Source organism: Bidens hawaiensis, unplaced genomic scaffold (genome assembly GCF_021521415.1).
Source record: "Bidens hawaiensis isolate Kalapana, Puna unplaced genomic scaffold, B.hawaiensis_p1.1 tig00003536_1, whole genome shotgun sequence".
NCBI lineage: Eukaryota > Viridiplantae > Streptophyta > Magnoliopsida > Asterales > Asteraceae > Bidens > Bidens hawaiensis.
Window position 1 is genome coordinate 2,326,430 of NW_027491199.1, and position 18,172 is coordinate 2,344,601.

The 18,172-nt window shown below is 35.3% G+C and overlaps 1 protein-coding gene across 1 annotated transcript; it reads right to left on the reverse strand.

Annotated features, from left to right (window-relative positions):
• Positions 1 to 2,922: 2,922 nt before the first annotated feature.
• LOC143623763 (pre-rRNA-processing protein esf1-like) lies at positions 2,923 to 6,712 on the reverse strand. The gene is made up of 7 exons (XM_077094611.1): positions 6,224 to 6,712; positions 6,057 to 6,131; positions 4,570 to 4,814; positions 4,332 to 4,494; positions 4,136 to 4,264; positions 3,368 to 4,056; positions 2,923 to 3,282 (listed from the first exon to the last, which is right to left on the reverse strand). The coding sequence occupies exons 1-7, from the start codon at positions 6,686 to 6,688 to the stop codon at positions 3,051 to 3,053; spliced, it is 1,998 nt and encodes a 665-aa protein (XP_076950726.1). The 5' UTR covers positions 6,689 to 6,712; the 3' UTR covers positions 2,923 to 3,050.
• Between the last annotated feature and the right edge of the window lie 11,460 nt (positions 6,713 to 18,172).

Genomic DNA, 18,172 nt, shown 5'->3' on the forward strand with positions numbered 1-18,172 from the left:
CATATTATGATACAGAACCAATATTCGTTCGAAGCAAGGTAAAGATCAAATTTTTGGTGGTAAAGCAAAAACTTTACAAGGCATAACCTTTAGCGAACTTAACAAATATGGTTTACAAAACATTGACAAGCTTTGTGAAAGTCCTTTTTATAACATGATTTAAAGTAAATTGATGATACAATATACAATTTATGTGCAACTATATTAGTAAAAGTAAATAAAAAATAGAGGGTTAATCTTAAAAAGATCTAAATACGTTTCAATTATATGTTGCTGGAAAATGGAAAACCTCTATGATAATATTAGCAAATTATTGAGCCCTGTTGTAATATGATTTTAGCTTGTTATTGTTCCATGTACAGACTAATAACTAGTACAAGAACACTAAAGTTTGTGTGGTTTTTATAAGAGATCTTTATTTCAAATTGATTTTAACTAAATAGTCATTTTTGTAAAATAGGAAATTTAAGCTCATTGAGTTTCAAAATATTAGACGAAAGACTTCACAATCTAAGTTCTTGCTTACATCCTAGATTTATAAAAATACTAATTTAACTAAAAGGTTTGACATAATACAAGTTTCTTTTTTTTTTAAAAAAAGGCGTGTAACAATAATCCCTAACACGCATAATAATTTAAAATATAATCTAAAGTTTTGTTCTTAATTTAGTATGTGATGCTTAATCTAAAGTTTTGTTCTTTAAATGAGTTTCAATATAGGCTTGAGTTTGGGCTTAAGCTCATTTTATCTTAGCTTGTTTTGTGTATTTTACGATTCAATCTTGAGCAGCTGACGAGTGGTTTGACTCGTTTACACCCTATCGTGTAAGACCCACGTTTCAAAAAGCCGATTTCGAACTATATGTAATTCCAAATCAAGTCAAGGAAAAATATTTTTTAGTATCCACCAATTTCAATATAACGGAGTTAGCAAATATTTGAAAATCAATTTTCAGTCAAAAGTTTTTTCAAATCTCTTTTTTATCATATGTTTATGATACTTTATAAAAATTAAAAGGCAAATTGGATTTTAATAATCCCAACTTAACGCAGTTGGCCGATAATAATCCCAACTTAGAAAATATTTGGGACCGGTGATAGTTATTTTTTTAGTTGAGTTATTATCGGCCAACAACATTAAGTTGAGATTATTAAAATCCAATTCGCCAAATTAAAAACACCCAAAAATATTTCAGAGAGTACTATGTACCAAAGTCATAAATTAAGTAATCCAAAATTGCATAACAATTGAGGATATAATATTATTCGAATTAGCTTTTGCTTTCGACATCTAGATCTTGAGCCTTGCCTTCAGTTATGCTCATACGCTCATTTATAAGGATTTAAAGACGATATAGATGAAAATATGTTGCACATGTAACCTGTTTTGTTACTTTTGTAGAGTTGGTTGTAGTAGAAAATGCAATTAAGCATGTTCAGTGTAAATATATTTATAATTAGGTTTTCTGTTAGTCATCTCTTTTGTTTTGTTGTCATGTTTTTTTATTGGACTTCTAATTCTGGAGCAAAATAATCTTGAAAAATATATAAGTTGATGTGTTAAAATGTTTCTACATAAATGTCTTTTGTGCAAAGTTACATAGAAGCATTGTTTTCTATATCTATTGTACTAGAAGCTAGAGATAGTAACATGGGTAGGTTGGCAATGGCTCAAAACTAACCGGGTTGACGAATCAACATATCACATATAAATGAGCTTATTAAATGTGTTTCTCACAAATTAGTTCATGCAATTTCTCCACCTATAGCATCTACTTTACTTTCCACTGAGATACCAACCAAACCACCAAGTAAGAAAGTCACGAAAAATCATGGTAACATTGTTTAACAAACGACCACTAAAAGAAAGTTGTAAGAGGTATTATTTTACTTTTCCCTAAAAAGTAAGTGTAGTGTTCTAATTTAGTTATTCGAAATAAACAGTAAAAAGAAAATTAGAATCGTGTTAGTAAACTTTAAATAACTAGAAAAATAATGACATGTCAAAATCCTCACACTTAGACCGTTCGTAGTTAGAAGGAGAAAACAGACTAAAACACCGGGTACCCCCACCCCCAACCCCCGCGTATATTGGTGAACATTTTGGCGATGAACGTTGACTACACAACGGTGTGGAGGGGGGAGTTGGTGAGGGGAGAGTTGGTCAAACAAACTATAGGGCAATGATTGGAGATACATTTTACCACAACACAACTTTTTACAAAATGTCCCTTTGTTGGTTTCGCAAAACGCTTCGTAGTGGAATGTTATGATTGCACATGGTCTTACACTCCATAGAATTGAACCCCTAATCATTTAATTAGGGAGTACCCCCCGCTTCACTTTAGCAAAAGGATAACCTCTTGAACTTGAAGAGAGCTGACCTACTTAACGAACTATGTAAGTCAGCACAAAATCTAGTTATTTTCGTATCATATCATGTAAGGAGCTATCCTCCCAATTAAATTTTGTTTAAAATAGTTCATGGAATTTGAACTCTTCTAACCTCAACTTAATTGAGCTACATATATAATATAATGCTGGAGTCCTAGGAATTTTGCACGAAACTGCCGAACATGTTATAGATATCGACACCCACGTCCTCCATTATTACAATGACACCAAATTAATTGAATAAAAAAAACTAGATTTTAAGTTCTCGTATCTAACTAAAATGATTAAAGAGGTATACCCGTCAACCCGTTTAACACATCTATTATATTCACCAACCCAATTAGCACGATACAACTTAGATGAATCGGTTATGTCTTGATATGACTATATGTGGGTGTGATTCGGAGAATCAACTCGTACTTGGAAGTTAGTTTTTGGATTCTTACAATCATAATAAGCTTTGGTATTTGCAATGCTAAGATTTGACTGTGAGGTCAATGTGTTTCTCTATAACTTATGTGAGTCTTCATTTCCAACAATTTTCAGATCGAAATACAGAATTTAAAAATATATATAAATGAAACTCAAAAAACATAAAAACAAAACTGACCATCAAACTGCAAAACTCAGTTCTCTCTCCAAATATTATGACTGCCCTATTTCCCTTTCCTCTTCGATTTCTTACCATTAGAAGGCAACTCGAGCTGTTTAGTCTTCATTTTAACCGACTTTAGTAACATTGAAATCTCATGCTTATCTTTCTTCGATTCGTTTTTATCATCCGCTTGTCGAGCCTGAGCCGCTGCAACCGAATCATTATCCCGTCCCTCCTTATCCACATCACCCTTACTCTGCTTGTGTGCCACCTGGCGCACATACACCGCACTCCTAAACACCAGTAAACACACATAACATTAATAAACGATCATACATCCCAAAAATGATCAAAACAAATCAGAAATATATAAGATACCTTTTGAACCGCGGGTCAGTTGGGTCCAAAGCAAATTCGGGTCGGGTATAGACAGACGAAAACCGTGGATCCTCGTAATCGACAGTCGGTATCTTCTCCTCATCAATCTCCTCTTTTCCACCCTTTTTACCTTTCGACTTCTTCCATTTCATGTTATATCCTTTCACATTATTACCATCTCCGCCTTCGTCCGTTGCAAGTAATAATTCAAGTTCCGCCCTACTCGCTTCATCTTCTTCAGCCGTTTCAGATTTTTTATCTTTTTTATGTTTTTTCTTTTGTGAGGTTTCACCAACAAAGAAATCACCCATTTCTTCAGCAGGTTCATCATCAGAACCATCATCATCATCATCTGAGGAATTGTTGGATCGGTTTTTCCTAGCTTTCTTTTTCTCTTTTCGCTTACGAAGATATGTGTCCCAAGTGGTTTCTGATTTTTCATTTTTCTTTTCTAGAATCTTTTTGCTAATACCCTCTAAATCCTTGTGGAATGTCACTTCCATATCCACTTTATCATCGTCTTCATCTTCATCCGACCCATCCCCAGATTGTAGTAAAGAGCGATACGCATCGGTTTTTTGTCGTTTTTTATCACCGCCATGTCCATTATAATCATCCTCGTCGCTTTCACTGTCGCTTGAAGCAATAAGTTCCTTCAAGTCTTCTTCATCCTTAACATACTTCGATTCCTTCATAACGTAAATGGATTATTATTATAAATTTGCAATAATACAGTTTCACAATAAATAAATAAACCAGTTTAAATACCTCGTCAGTGTTAATTTTTCGTTTAAACTTCTTGGCACGATGGGGCTCGTTTTCATCCCAAGTAAGATCAATTTTGCTGAGTTGTAAAGCTCGGGTTTGAAAATCTATGCCTTCATAGTTTGACGGAGCCTGAGACATAAAAAAGAAAGAGAGTTTATATGTAATAAATAAAATGAAAGAAGCAAAAAAAAAGTACCTCAGTAGCGACATCACGTGCAGGATGTTTAAATTCCATATCGTCTGGAACAAACCTTAAGTCTAGCTTATTTGATGATCTTTCAAACTCGATACCGTCGCAGCTTTTATAAATATAATCAGCTGTAGCAATTGAATCGCATACCACAACTGCAAAATAGTACCTGATACAAAACAAAATAATAAAAACAAGTTAAATGAAAGGCGCTTAAACGTTTAATTAATTAAAATCTGATTACCTTAATCTACTAAGTTCATAAGCACGCAACTTTTCATTATCAATCTCATTGTCATCATCATCACTGTTGTCACTATCATCATCATTTTTATTTTTCCCATCCTCATCGTCAAATAAACCGACTGGACCACGTACGGCCTCTTCTTCCATGCGCTTGAGCCCAAACTCAGACGGATATACAGACACAGACAAAATCTGGCCTGTTTTTGGCAGAAACGATCTTAAGACTACATACAAGTCAACTGCCTGCAGAAAATAACACAAATATGATGTTTATAAACTTATACAATATACATGACTGTATTACACGTTAAAAAGGCTTAAATGATATATGGGCATATCCAACATGTTACACCCAGTTTTGTTAAAAACTGGGCTTACACGCCCCACTCAGTTAAAAAAAATCATACTCGAACCTACGTGTTTCTACTCGGGCTATTCGGTGTCTCAGTCAGATTGGATTTTCGGTTTTTCACGTATTTATCATCGTTTTTTTGCTGTTTTTAACCAATTTTGCACTGTTTTTCAAGAGAAGACAACTTGGAAGATGAGAATTAAACGATTAAAACTTTAAATTATAAATTAAAGAAAAAAAAAGAATATCAATATCTGAAACAATATAGTATTTAAACATGTATTCTTAAGATGTATATTGATATTCACAATTTCATAGAGATAGACACACAGTTCAGCTCCCTTCTAAGACTTTAGAGAATTATAGGAATCACCGAAGAAAGTGTCACTAAACCCCTTAACTAAGAGATAGAAAGGCGAAGGGTAGTTTGGAAAAGCCTAGCAGAAAGAGGACTGCCTGTGCACAAAAGCGATGATTCACTTGTCCATAGAGACCTGAAGTTTACACTTGGATAAAGATGAGTGGTTTTGGAAAGCGAGAAAACAAAGAGTGCTGTGGTGACGTCCGAATTTGCACCTCTCAGTCCGCTAGTTTCTTTGATCCCCCTCCAACACATAAGGCATTGTGTTAAACCTTAAATGTCTGGATTTAGCATTATCGTTAAGCATCTCATTCACGTATTTTGTTATAATTATTAAAAATTAGTAAACTTAAGATATTTGACATATACATATAACTTCAATAAAGTTAAATCTCTTTTAGGGATGGCAATGAAACCCGAACCCAATAGGAATACCCGAAACATTTGAGACGGGTAATACCTGCCCCATTAGGGTTTAGGATTACTTTTGAAATTTTTCACGGGTTTAGGACAGGCATGGGATTTCAAATATACCTGATTATCCGACCCAATAACATAGCACCGTTTACCCGAGTAACCCGAATACACAATTCCACTTAATATATAATTGATGCCATTATTTATAGTTAACCATGACCGTTCTTGAGGAGCAATGAATGTAAATGCATCAGGCAAGAGTAAACAGTTAATAATTCAATCTATGTCTTAGCAAATATAAACATCTGTACATGATAACAACAGTTGATGGGTATTTCAGTTGTATTTAACTGACCTGAACTTGACTCCAATCGAGATTAACAATAGCTAGCCTGTTCGTTTCTTTCTCAATTTCAGGTACATTCTCCTCCTGTTATCCCCCAATCCAATCAAAACATTTAAACACAAAAATCTTTTATTTTTAAATAATAACAATCTTCAAAAACAATAAATCAAATTCACCTGCAAAGCATTAGTTTCCTCCTCCTCCTCCAAATAACCTTCATCAGTATCCGTTGAACTATAATCATCCTTCACATCCACCTCATCATCCGATTCAGATTCAGATTCAGATTCTTCTTCACTTTTCACGTCATCAGATTCCGACTCCTGAAGAAGTTTCTTCTTCTTCTCAACGTCGTCGTTTCGATAGTAGTTTTTAAGAACGCTTTGGGACGAAACGCCGTCGTTTTTAGCCTTGCCTCGTTTATCGACACGAGCAGATGACGTGGAGAAATGCTTATCGGTATACATGCGGTCGAATCGAGAGTCAATTGCCACTTTGTTCTTATGCTTTGGGACATCTTGAAACCTAGGGTCCTTTTGCGACAGTGAGAACCGCTCGTCGGTAATTGGTTTGTTACCGGCGCCGTACACGCGGCTTCCGTTTTTCTTTACCGGCTTGTTGCTCTTGTGTTTTGAACCCATTGGGATGATGATGATGATGATGATGATAATTCACTTCCGGCGAGAAGAAGAAGAAGAAGAATAAACCCTAGATTTTAACTTAAATGGGTGGGTCGATATAATTAAATTAATTACAAAACGGGTTACAAGAATTTAGTAATTAGCCCAAGCCCAACAAACCAAGAGCCCAGAGCCCAAAGCGGTTTAATTTGAGTAGGGGCGAAAGAAAAGGATTACTACCCGATTCTACCCAGCGATTAAAAACTGGGTTGGAGTATTGAGCAAAAAAATCGGTTAACCTAGGTTATTTATATATATTTTTTAATTTAAAGAAACCATTTTTTTTTCGATTGTTTGCCGGTTAACCGATTCGGTTAATACCCCAAACAAGTAATGTATAGAGTTTTCCTGTATGAAAACCGACTAGGATTCGACACGGTTATTGGCCTAACCGGTTTATTTGACTGCATTGACCATAGCGGTTTTCATATAACCGGTAAACAAGAATGGGCACCTATAACTTCGAGTATGAATGAGTATTATCCAATTTCAAAAATCATATTTTGATAGGTTTAGTTTGTTGTTTTTAATAATACATATGATATGATTAATAGAGAGGCTAGGTAAACAATTTCATTACCAATTCAAATCATATGTTACCAAATTTAAATCATAAGTTTTCAAAATGGCGACACCGGTCGCTTCAAAGTTGTTCTAAAGGTTGGTGATACTTAAAAACCTTGAAGCATTCTAAAAATAAGATTCTAAGAGGTTCAAGAATGAACATAAGGAAAGGTCATTGGTTGGTCAGGTATGAGTTAGATGATTATTGATCTCAATAAATGATAAACAACTTGTGCTGACATGAGAGATCAATATTATCACCTCACAGACAAAGGATAAATGTAAAGTTTAAATAAAATATTACAATACAAAACCATTGAATATAACTCTAGCATATCTAGAGTACTTGACGAAACAAATTTTAAGTATTTAGATGGGTAATCTATACATTTGTTTTTGTTGAAGTCGAATGATTTAATAGGCGAACTATTTTGGTTAAGCTGAGGATGAGCAACAAATGTGATTGGTCGCTTTCACTTAAGTAGTCAAGTCTTCTAGTTCATTGGCATTCTAATACTCTTATCCAAAACATTTTATGTTGCAAATATCCAGATGCATAAATGTTGCGTCAAGGTTTTCTGAAATGATGGATTTATGTTAAGCCATGCCAAATAATGATGAAATGTAAATCCGTAAGTTTCAAATCCTTCGTTATTAAATATATATAGTTTGGTTATCTTAATACTTAAAATCGTTGGTTTATAATTGAGTTGAATTTATTGGTTACCTTCAAACTATTAACAAGCCTTTGTTCTCCTAAAATATTCCATAAATTAAAAAAGGTTTAGCTTTAATCAATCATTTCAACAATTGAACTGTATAAATTGGACGGATCACATTTCTCATAATCATAAATTAAAAGGTTTAGCTTTAATTAAATCATATGGGATGTAATGTAATTAGACAATTTTAATATACTTAAATAAATTTAAAGTTAACCAAAAGCATCTTAATGATATATCTAAAAAACATATAACAGATTATTCAATTCATTGAAAAGAACGGAAATTATTGCGTAAAAAAGTTAGAAATGCCTAAAGGTACATTATTGAGAATTTGACACGCTTTGCTTCGTTACTTTTCCTATTTAATTAGTCGCACCTTTCCATTGGTTTAATTTCGTAACAATTCTATTTTACGCAATGTTGTAAAAGTATGATTACAAGGCCGAGTACTCTTCGAGTACTCGCTACAAGGTATGTCACCGATGCGAGTTTCTGTAAATCCGTCTAGTTACTAAGAATCGGTCAAATGTGACCTCAGCCAGAATTACATCTTATCGGTGAACTTGGACCGATTTTAACTCAAAAAAAATAAAACATAATTGCTATTTCAATAATATTAAAGAACAAATATCATTTTTTTAATTAATGATTAGTAATTTTTAAAATATTTTATATTTAAAAATGGATCTCTCTTATTTATATTGATATTCACCTATTTTGTTATAAATATTAGTAAACTTATGATATTTGACATATATATAATAACCAAATATTAATTTTATTTAATTTTACCATGTCCGAGTACTCTTCGATTACTCCCCGAGTACTCCCTCCAAAGAGGTCGGCCGCCTAGGAACCACCTAGCGACTTTTGCAACATTGATTTTACTTATAAGAAACTTTTAGTTTAGGTGAATTTATTACATTCATATTCTCTCTCTCTTACTAAAGGGTTACTCGGAGTCTCAGACAATTCGAGGAAAATTAGAACATTTAAGTTGGCGATAAATAATATTATATTTGAAAGAAAAAAAATGCATCATCCAATAAACCAACAAATCAGTTAAAACGTAAATATTACTTTCAAATTTGTATATATCAATAACGTGCTGATATTAATAATAAAAAAACACTCGTTATTATGGTTTGTATTTAAAAGAATGTGTATAAATAGTTATTGATGTTTAAAAAAAATAAGAAACTTACATGTGACTTGCATATATTAAAATAACTAGTTTGAGGCCCGTGTATTATACGGGTAATTGATGAAAATTTTGTAATTTAACCATTAAGTGAAATATAGTTAACAAAATGATCATATATTTTATACAGTTACAATTTACATTAAAATTACATAAATTACATAACTAAGATTACACAAATATATTACAAATAAGTAAAACAGTCCTTGTACACTACATTTGTGATCGTCCGTGTTTATCACAAATCAAATCTTTAGTCCAAGCCTGCTTATAACTCTTAATAAGGTAGCATAAAGGTATGTTTATAACTCTTGATATAGCCACGTATAATTATCCGTGTGATCAATAAGATTCTTCAAGTATATACCAACCATAGATAAATGATAATATATCCATGAAACTAACAAAAAAATATTCTTACACATCAAATATCATACATGTTAATCGATTAATATATATAATGTCATTTGAGATCATGTGCTCATATTTATCCCAAAACATGATTATCCAATAAACCAGATTACCTGAACTTTTATGATATAGTCATCCTTATAATTTTTAGAATTTGAAATTGATTAATCATGTTAAATTTGGTGTCATTAATATTTTGTGTATGACAAATATTTACAATTAACAATTGTATAATCAAGCAACATATAAAACCGAAAATTAAAATATAACAAAATGATTTTTTTTTTCATTTCATATTAATGAAAAATGACAAAGACATACTACCCTTAAAGTTATGTTCAAATAAAAAGGTATTTTTCTGAGTTAGTAGAATAATAAAAGATTTAAAGTTGCATAAAGTGAATGTAGTGGTTTTTATTTATAATAGTTGAAAGTATTGGATAAAGAATTTTTAAATTTTGAATACCAATCCCCTGTTATTTGTTAATATTATGGGAGTTGTTGTAATACTTAATTAATCGATATATATATATATATATATAAATATTTAAAAAACTTATAGAAAAAAAAACAAAGATTTCGGATTTGTTGGAAGCATGGTAAATGACTTTTAACCGTATTAACTATTTTTTTAAATTAATGTGAAAATATATGTAGAAGCATTTTGGTCTGAATTATAAAAGAAAATATTAAAAACTAAATATTGATTTCTTATTGCTAAAACTCTTTATACTACACAAAAAAATCATATAAATAAATGACATATACTTCATATAGTAAATCGATATACATATAGATTATAAATATATAATTCAACTTCAATAATTTAATGTTAAACACCAAGATATATAATAAGTAGTCTCTATGTTTTGCAATATTTATACAAAACGTTTGGAGAAAATTAAGAAAATATACATTTTCCCGAGTTTACATGCATATGCGAAGATTTTAAATCCAAATTTGAAACCAATCTTATATAAAAAATTATATGCAATGTTGCTTGAATCCCAGTTTAAAAAACAATTTATAGTTTATCATACAAATCTAAATACTTCGGCAATAATGCACATTTATTTGCTTTAATTTGCAATTACTATGACTTTAAAATTATATTCTAACAAACCTGTAACGTCAATTTTAACATTTCCTTATTTTCTTATTTCACAATTAAAGTTAATGAATGAATCAATTAGAATTTACATATAATAAAAACAAATTTGAATTTATATATTGACATAACTTAAAATATAAGTATCATATATTAAAATAAGTGAAAAGTATGTGAGAAAGGCTATGAAGATGACTAGTGGCAAAAATAGGTAAGCTTTTATTAGAATAGATAGATTTAGCTTTGAAGGATTGTATCATATGTTATAAAATGTTGTAAGTACTTAAATCTTGAAATTATATAAAGTTACCCTTTTGTCCTTTTGATACGTATTAGAATATGGTGTTGTGTGTAAGCAACTAGTTCGAATACTAAATTCACTCATTTCATTAAAAATAATTTGAGAAATAACAATTTCACCCTTCTAATTTAGGACCTCATTCTCACCTTCTAAAATTTTTTATAATCAACCATCAACAATAAAGTTTCAAATATATTAGTAATAAAAAAGTCGAATAAGTAAGTTCACATTGTGTGATCAAAGGCCTTATTTTTCAGCAATTGGTTAAAACCCTATATAATGTATGAAACTCATATGAGACGAGAGAGGAAATGATAATTTGATACATTGAATGTGTTAATAACAGATTCAAGAAACAACAATTGATTATACACTCATTTATCCTTTCTAGCTGAATCACATTGAGTCCTCATCTTCATATCCCCATCTTTCAAACATCAACAAACGAACTTCGGTTCCTTAGCTCACAACTTGATTTATTTAACAACTCTTGACATTAATAAACACTTAAAGACAACGTATCACAAATTTTGCTGACAAGACTTGTACCTTTTAACACTTGATAAATTGAGTTGACTTGACCCAGCTTGATTTAAAAATTAAAATAAAAATTAACAAACACATTTTATATTCAATGGCTCAAAAAACATTTGCAAATTTAGTTCAACGGGTTACAAAATAAGTTCAATACAGTACATAACAAAGTTCAAAAAATGTAAGAGATATATGATTGAAAGAAAAACAACCACTTAAAAAAATTCCCACAATAAAAACACACGCATAAAAGTAAAATAATTCGAGAAAAATCAAGCCAAGTTAATTAGGGAGCCACCCTTGGCTTGAGCTCAACTTGCTTACAAACCCAACAAACTAGGCCCCACTCAATTTCAAACGAGTTGATTTAAGCGAGCTTTTCTTGATTAAGCTTTCCACCGAACTCTATTTCTCGAGTCTTTTGGATAGCCATATTCATGGTGGGTAAAAGATGTAGATTTAGAAGTCGGGTTAGTAGAGTGTGAGTTAGTTTTTTTTTAATAAAAGCGTAAAATTAATTGATGATAATTAGGTAAAAACCAACTTACTTTATATTTTTTCTTTCACAAAAGTTTCACAACTTCTTGCACATTAAAGTCCTTTTACATATTAACTTTAAACAAAACCGTAAGTTTCTATAAAAAACTTAGAACCGATACATCTGTTGTTTTGCTTGTGTTTTTTTTCCTTGGGGCGGTTCATATATTTTGCCATAGTTGTTTTTAATAAATAATTTGGATATACTGGTTTCAAGTTGTTTTTTCAATCGCAATTATGTCAAAGTTAACATGCAGGGGAGGCTTGGAGTGTGTGCGAGCTGCACCATCGGCCGGGGCACATAAGTTTTGGGGGCACAAACATTTTTGTACATATTACATATATATGTTTTTGGTGCTAAAAATAAGGTTATTTGCAATGGTTTATGAGATAATTACATGCTCAGAATGATTTCTGCTTATAATAAATTGGTTAATAAAAATTTTATCCATGTACATTGGCGAATAAAAAATTCCGTTAAAGTCTACGGGCCTTTTTATTTTGGCTTGGCCGAGGTATTTAAATTGTTGAAGACGCCCCTGTTAACATGTATATGGATTTTAATATGCAAAAAAATGTTAAGTAGCCTTTGTGAAAGAAAGAAAATAAAGTTTCTATGGTGTGTAGTATGAAAATATTAGATAGTTGGAAAAAATTGATGTTTTTCTTTTAGTAAGAGTGAAAAACCTATTTATATTTTTTCTTTTTCGGGTGTTTTGTAGGGTTTTTTTTAACGATTAAATGTTACACTCCGTAAGAATTGAATAATCTTACCATTCATCAAAATATGAATAGCTTCTTTTTTTTTCTTTTTGAAATGCCAACTTTATGAAAGAACAAGTATACGCGAAAATTTATGTAGAAAACCAAAATATGAATAGGTGTAGGTTTTAGTTTGAAAGAAGTCTAAAATTTGTAGTATTATTTAAAAATCATTTAATAGGCGGGAATCCGGGATAGTTCATGCATAGAGGTGAAAAGGCATAAAGCCATAAAGTACCAAATGCCAATCACGAGAAGTCAAGAAGCTAGCCCCTCTTCCAAACCTCTAAATTCTAAATTCACACTAATTAGAGCATCCACAACAACAAACGCATACAAACCACCACATTATCGCCACATCATATTTCAAACTTTTCTTAAAACCCCACTTTCTTTCACAATGCATATGTATATGTGTATATTATATGATATGTGTGCATGTGTATGAGAGAGAGAGAGAGGACCCACACTCTAAGTTTGTTACAAGTTTGTAGTGGCAAACCTTCATCAATCCATAATCCTCTACAATGGTGAAGTTTGGTTTCTTCCAAGTTTGTAAGATGACACATGAGATTAGATCTTGGGAAGTGTAGCCCATTGTGAATGCTCTTATACAAGTCATGAAAGCAGTACTATATTTGTTTTGAAAGGAGAGAATTATGATTTGCTTCACTATGATTATAGTGCGCGCATACGTTGAGAACCCGAAAAGTCAAAGTGACCCAGTTGTGTCCCTATACCTTAAAACCGGGTAAACGTGAGTCTCTCCATTAGTTGACCGTCATATTTTTATCCAAACAAGGAAAATTTGGCAAACGTGAGTCTCTCTCTCCTCTCTCTCTTATAAGCTAGATATCAAGGTTGTAAAAAGTTAATTAGCGGTAAAGAAATTAACACAAGCATATATCTAGGTAATAAAGATTTGGATTATTTATAAAGAAATTAATATACCAAGATGTCATAGGTTATAAAGACCGATTCTGCATATAGACAGAATTACAAATATATTGACACACATAGATATCACATGCTAAAGCAATAAACGTTTTGATCGAGCTTGCCATGAGTGGCCGTTCTGGCGTGTACGGTTATGGCATTTTGATCAAGCTGTAGCTGGTTTAAAATAGAATAATTCGAAAGAGTAAACGTGATTGAGCCTAAGATTATTATTACTCAGCATTAACTCTTCAAGGTTAATCATATCTGATATCCCAAGTGAAAAAGGGGCTTCACTATAGATCAAATTTAAAGAAAGATCAACAGTATTTAAACTTTACAGCTACCGATTTTGTTTGGAATTGAACCCACTATATTAGAGATTTTCCCCAATTCAAACATCAATTTGAACACAAATATTTGAAACATCATATTTGAAGAGGTATGTACCCGCCTCAACACCGAGCGAGGCGGGTCAACCCACAAGATATAGACAACAGGCTTGAAATCAAGACATTATTAAGGCACAAAGCCAAAACCTATGCGCATGGCGCATATCACATATGCTCATGCATCACATGCTCAGGCGTCACATATGCTCACGCATATCACATATGCTCATGCATCACATGCTCAGGCATCACATATGCTCAGGCATCACAGATGCTCACGCATCACATATGCCCACGCACCACATATGCTCACGCATATCACATATGCGCGTGGCGCATCCGCGCGTGCGCGCATATCACATGCTCGTGCATATCACATCTGCGCGTGAGAATAAAGAGAAGACCTCGCGCATCCTCAGGATTGGCGCATATCACACATGCACATAATCAACCTCGTCCTTATCCAAATCAGGATTAGGGCAACCTTGATTGTGCACGTCAGACAACCTTCCAGAAGGTATCTTTTTAAGGAATAAGAATATGCTGATGTTGACAGCTGCCAATGAAAGGTGGACAACTCAGCAAAACCCATGTGCTACCACGTGATTATAACCAATGAAAAAGCACCAGGTGTCCCAAGGACACGTGGCGCAAAGCAATTGGAGGAGGCCAACAAGGCCCTAATTAGGTCTGAGCCCAATCATGGGAAACCCTAGCACTATAAATACCACATCAACTCCACAAGGAGAAACACACACAATTACAGAGTATTCAGCTATTAAGCAATACATTCCATTTCCTTACTCTCATATTATTATCTTCTCCTACAAACACTTATTCTCACACCGGAGGGTTACCCCAAAGAGGACCCCTCTGTCCCTTTCTGAGGGGTAAGTTTACGGTGCTGTTCATTTTGTAGGTGGAAGAATCCAGATCCCAGAGAACCATCGGTGAAATAGCATAATCACACCCGAGGAAAGTAGATCGTCTACCAGTGAGTCGATCCACGTTTCTTCATTGGCGCCATCACCTGTTACAACGGCAACAAGATCTCATCAGATCTCTAAAAAAAAAAAAAACAAATTTTCACCATGGTTTCTGGCGTTCGTAACGTTGATCAAGTTCTGGAGGATATTGAACGTGAGGATGTTAATGACGGACAGCAGTTTCTGAGGGTGCCGCGTGATTCTACGCGCGCCACCAGTAACCGTCCCTTCATCACAACACCTCATGGCCAGACTGAAACTCCTCCAGACGATCTCACGTTACAAAATCTTACCGGCGCGAAACAAAAAGGACCATGGGTCCAGAAGATGAAACCAATGACCCCAAAGAATGGCTCATAAACGAGCAACGACGTCTAATGGACAAGTACAATGAGCTGGTCAAACACAAAAAGTCAGCCGACTTAACACAAAGGCTAGCGTTTGACAAGCAAAACGTTCATGGAACAAAAAGAGCGCGCGCGCCGGAAGATGGTCATTCTGTTCACACTGCACACACTGAGTTTAGTGATGAAGAAGTGCACAGCATGAGGAAGACGCGAGATACTCATGCAGGAGGCTCACAGCTCTGCGCGCACGTGAACATGGCGCCTGGAGCCAAAGCCGATCTGGATCTGCACACGCCGTACAGCCCACCAGTTAGAGGGCAAGTGGACGTAACCACACCGTACAGGCCAGCCATCTTGGTGAAACATTCAAAATTCACTGAGCGCATCGCGAAGGCCCCCATTCAGCACAAAACCAAGATGCCAAGTGGTTTGGGCAAATATGACGGCACAACAGATCCAGACGATTTCTTACAAGGTTTTTACAACACTGGAAACCTAGAAAGCTGGACGATGCCAACATGGTGTCACATGTTTGCTCGCTGCCTCACGGGCGCGGCGCGTGTCTGGTTCGAGAGCTTGCCGACTGGGCAAATCGATGGGTTCGAGGAACTATTGGAAAAGTTCCAAGCCCACTTCGTACAGCAGCGCAGACACACGCGCGACCCTGATGACATCATGCACTGCGTGCGCAAGAATGATGAAACGATTGAAGACTACATAACTCGTTTCAATCAGGAGTCTCTGGCAATCGGAGGTATCACTGAGCAACTCTTGCGCGTGGCCTTTATACAAGGCGCGCGCAGTGATCAACTCCGCCGAGCTCTCGTAAGCAGAGATGGCATGCCAACCACTTGGGCCAAACTAATGGAAGCATCGCGAGTCTTCGCGAGAAATGAAAAACAAATTGCCCAAGATAGGGCAAGAGAAAGAGCGCATCAAGCTGAGACACCGCGCAGCAACGAAAGAAGGGGCAAACAGAACTCTGTATGGTCCAGGTTGCAACCAACCAGTTTTTCTCCCGCAGAAAAGCAGGCGCAACCAAGCTCACCCCAGCCCCAAAAAGACGTTCGTAATCGCGGGGAGGGTGACAAGAGGGAAGGCGGCAGAGATCCTAACAGACCTCTGCCAAGAATATGGACTCCCCTCACTAAAACGCCTTCACAAGTGTTAAGCACTGAGAATGTCCAGTTCAAAAGCCCCAAGCCACTATACTACAAGGGACCATCAGACAGTGGCAAGTACTGTGAGTTTCACAAGTCCACAGGACACAACACTGATGCATGCCACCACTTGAAGGATGCAATTGAAAAAGATGTGAAATCAGGCAAGCTGGCTCACCTGGTGAAAAACTCAAGACCAGAAAATGAACAACCAGGAGCCTCAGCCAGCAAAAAGTACAAAAGAATCTGTGTAGCCGAGGGAGGAAGGCAAGGGCAAATATCAAGAAAGAGAAGCGCGCAAATCCAAGGAGATTGGCGCGAGCAACAAGTCATCTTCCCAAGAATCAGGGGAGGCCCTTCCATCAGCAGTCCTCTTGTCATCACTACACACATTGCTCATTATGAAGTGTCAAAAGTCCTGGTGGACACTGGCAGCGAGTCAGACATCATGTATGAGCAATGTTTCAGGAAACTGGATCCGGCAGACCAAGCAAGGCTTGAAATTGTGAATGCACCAATCTCTGGTGTTTCGAATGAAATCATTCATCCCCTAGGTCAAATACAATTTGAACTAACCATGGGGGATGAAAAACACAAGCGAGCCGAAGTTGTCAATTTCTTGGTCTTGCCCACCACTTCTTGCCACAACATGATCTTGGGTAGGGGAACGATTGCCCAATTCAACGCCATACCGTCGCCAGCGCACGGCGCGTTAGGGTTCCCAACACCAACAGGTGTAACTTTTGTATACCGAGATCATCTGTGTGCAGTGACAAGTACTCCGCGGGAAGGGAGAATGAAACATCCAATGGCAAACAACGCGCCAGAGGAATGGATTCTTAACCCAAAATTCCCGGAGCAAACAGTCACAATTGGCGCTACGATATCAGACGACACGAGGTTGAGAATGAAAAGATTGCTCACAGCATATATGTCGGTCTTCGCGTGGCAACACTCTGATATGACTGGGGTTCCGCGAGACCTGGCGCAACATTCTCTCAACACCTTCAAGTCTGTAGAGCCAATTGCTCAAAAGAAGAGAGTCATGGGGGATGAGAAGGCGAGCGCCATGAATGAGCAGGTTGAGGATCTATTGCGCGCAAACATCATCCGCCCGATACGATACCAGACATGGGTAGCCAATCCTGTGATGGTAAAGAAAAGTAACGGGTCGTGGAGGATGTGCATTGACTTCAAGGACCTCAACAAAGCGTGCCCAAAAGTTTGTTACCCCCTCCCAAACATCGACGCAAAGGTGGACTCCGTGGCGCCATTCAAGCTCAAATGTTTCCTGGATGCCTACAAGGGCTATCACCAGATTCAAATGGCACCACAAGACGAGGACAAGACCGCCTTCAGAACCGACAAGGGTGTTTTTTGTTACACAAAAATGCCCTTTGGTTTGAAGAATACGGGAGCCACCTACCAAAGACTTATGGATGCCGTTTTCAGCGAGCAAATTGGAAGAAACCTAGAAGTCT

What these genes read in the sequence shown, in the direction of transcription:
- LOC143623763 (XM_077094611.1), bottom strand. Translation starts at nt 6,688, where the DNA reads ATGGGTTCAAAACACAAGAGCAACAAGCCGGTAAAGAAAAACGGAAGC. An exon ending in CACGTGATGTCGCTACTGAG is followed by an intron (nt 4,265 to 4,331) that starts GTACTTTTTTTT and finishes TTTATGTCTCAG; the next exon opens with GCTCCGTCAAACTATGAAGG. An exon ending in GAAAAATTAACACTGACGAG is followed by an intron (nt 4,057 to 4,135) that starts GTATTTAAACTG and finishes TACGTTATGAAG; the next exon opens with GAATCGAAGTATGTTAAGGA.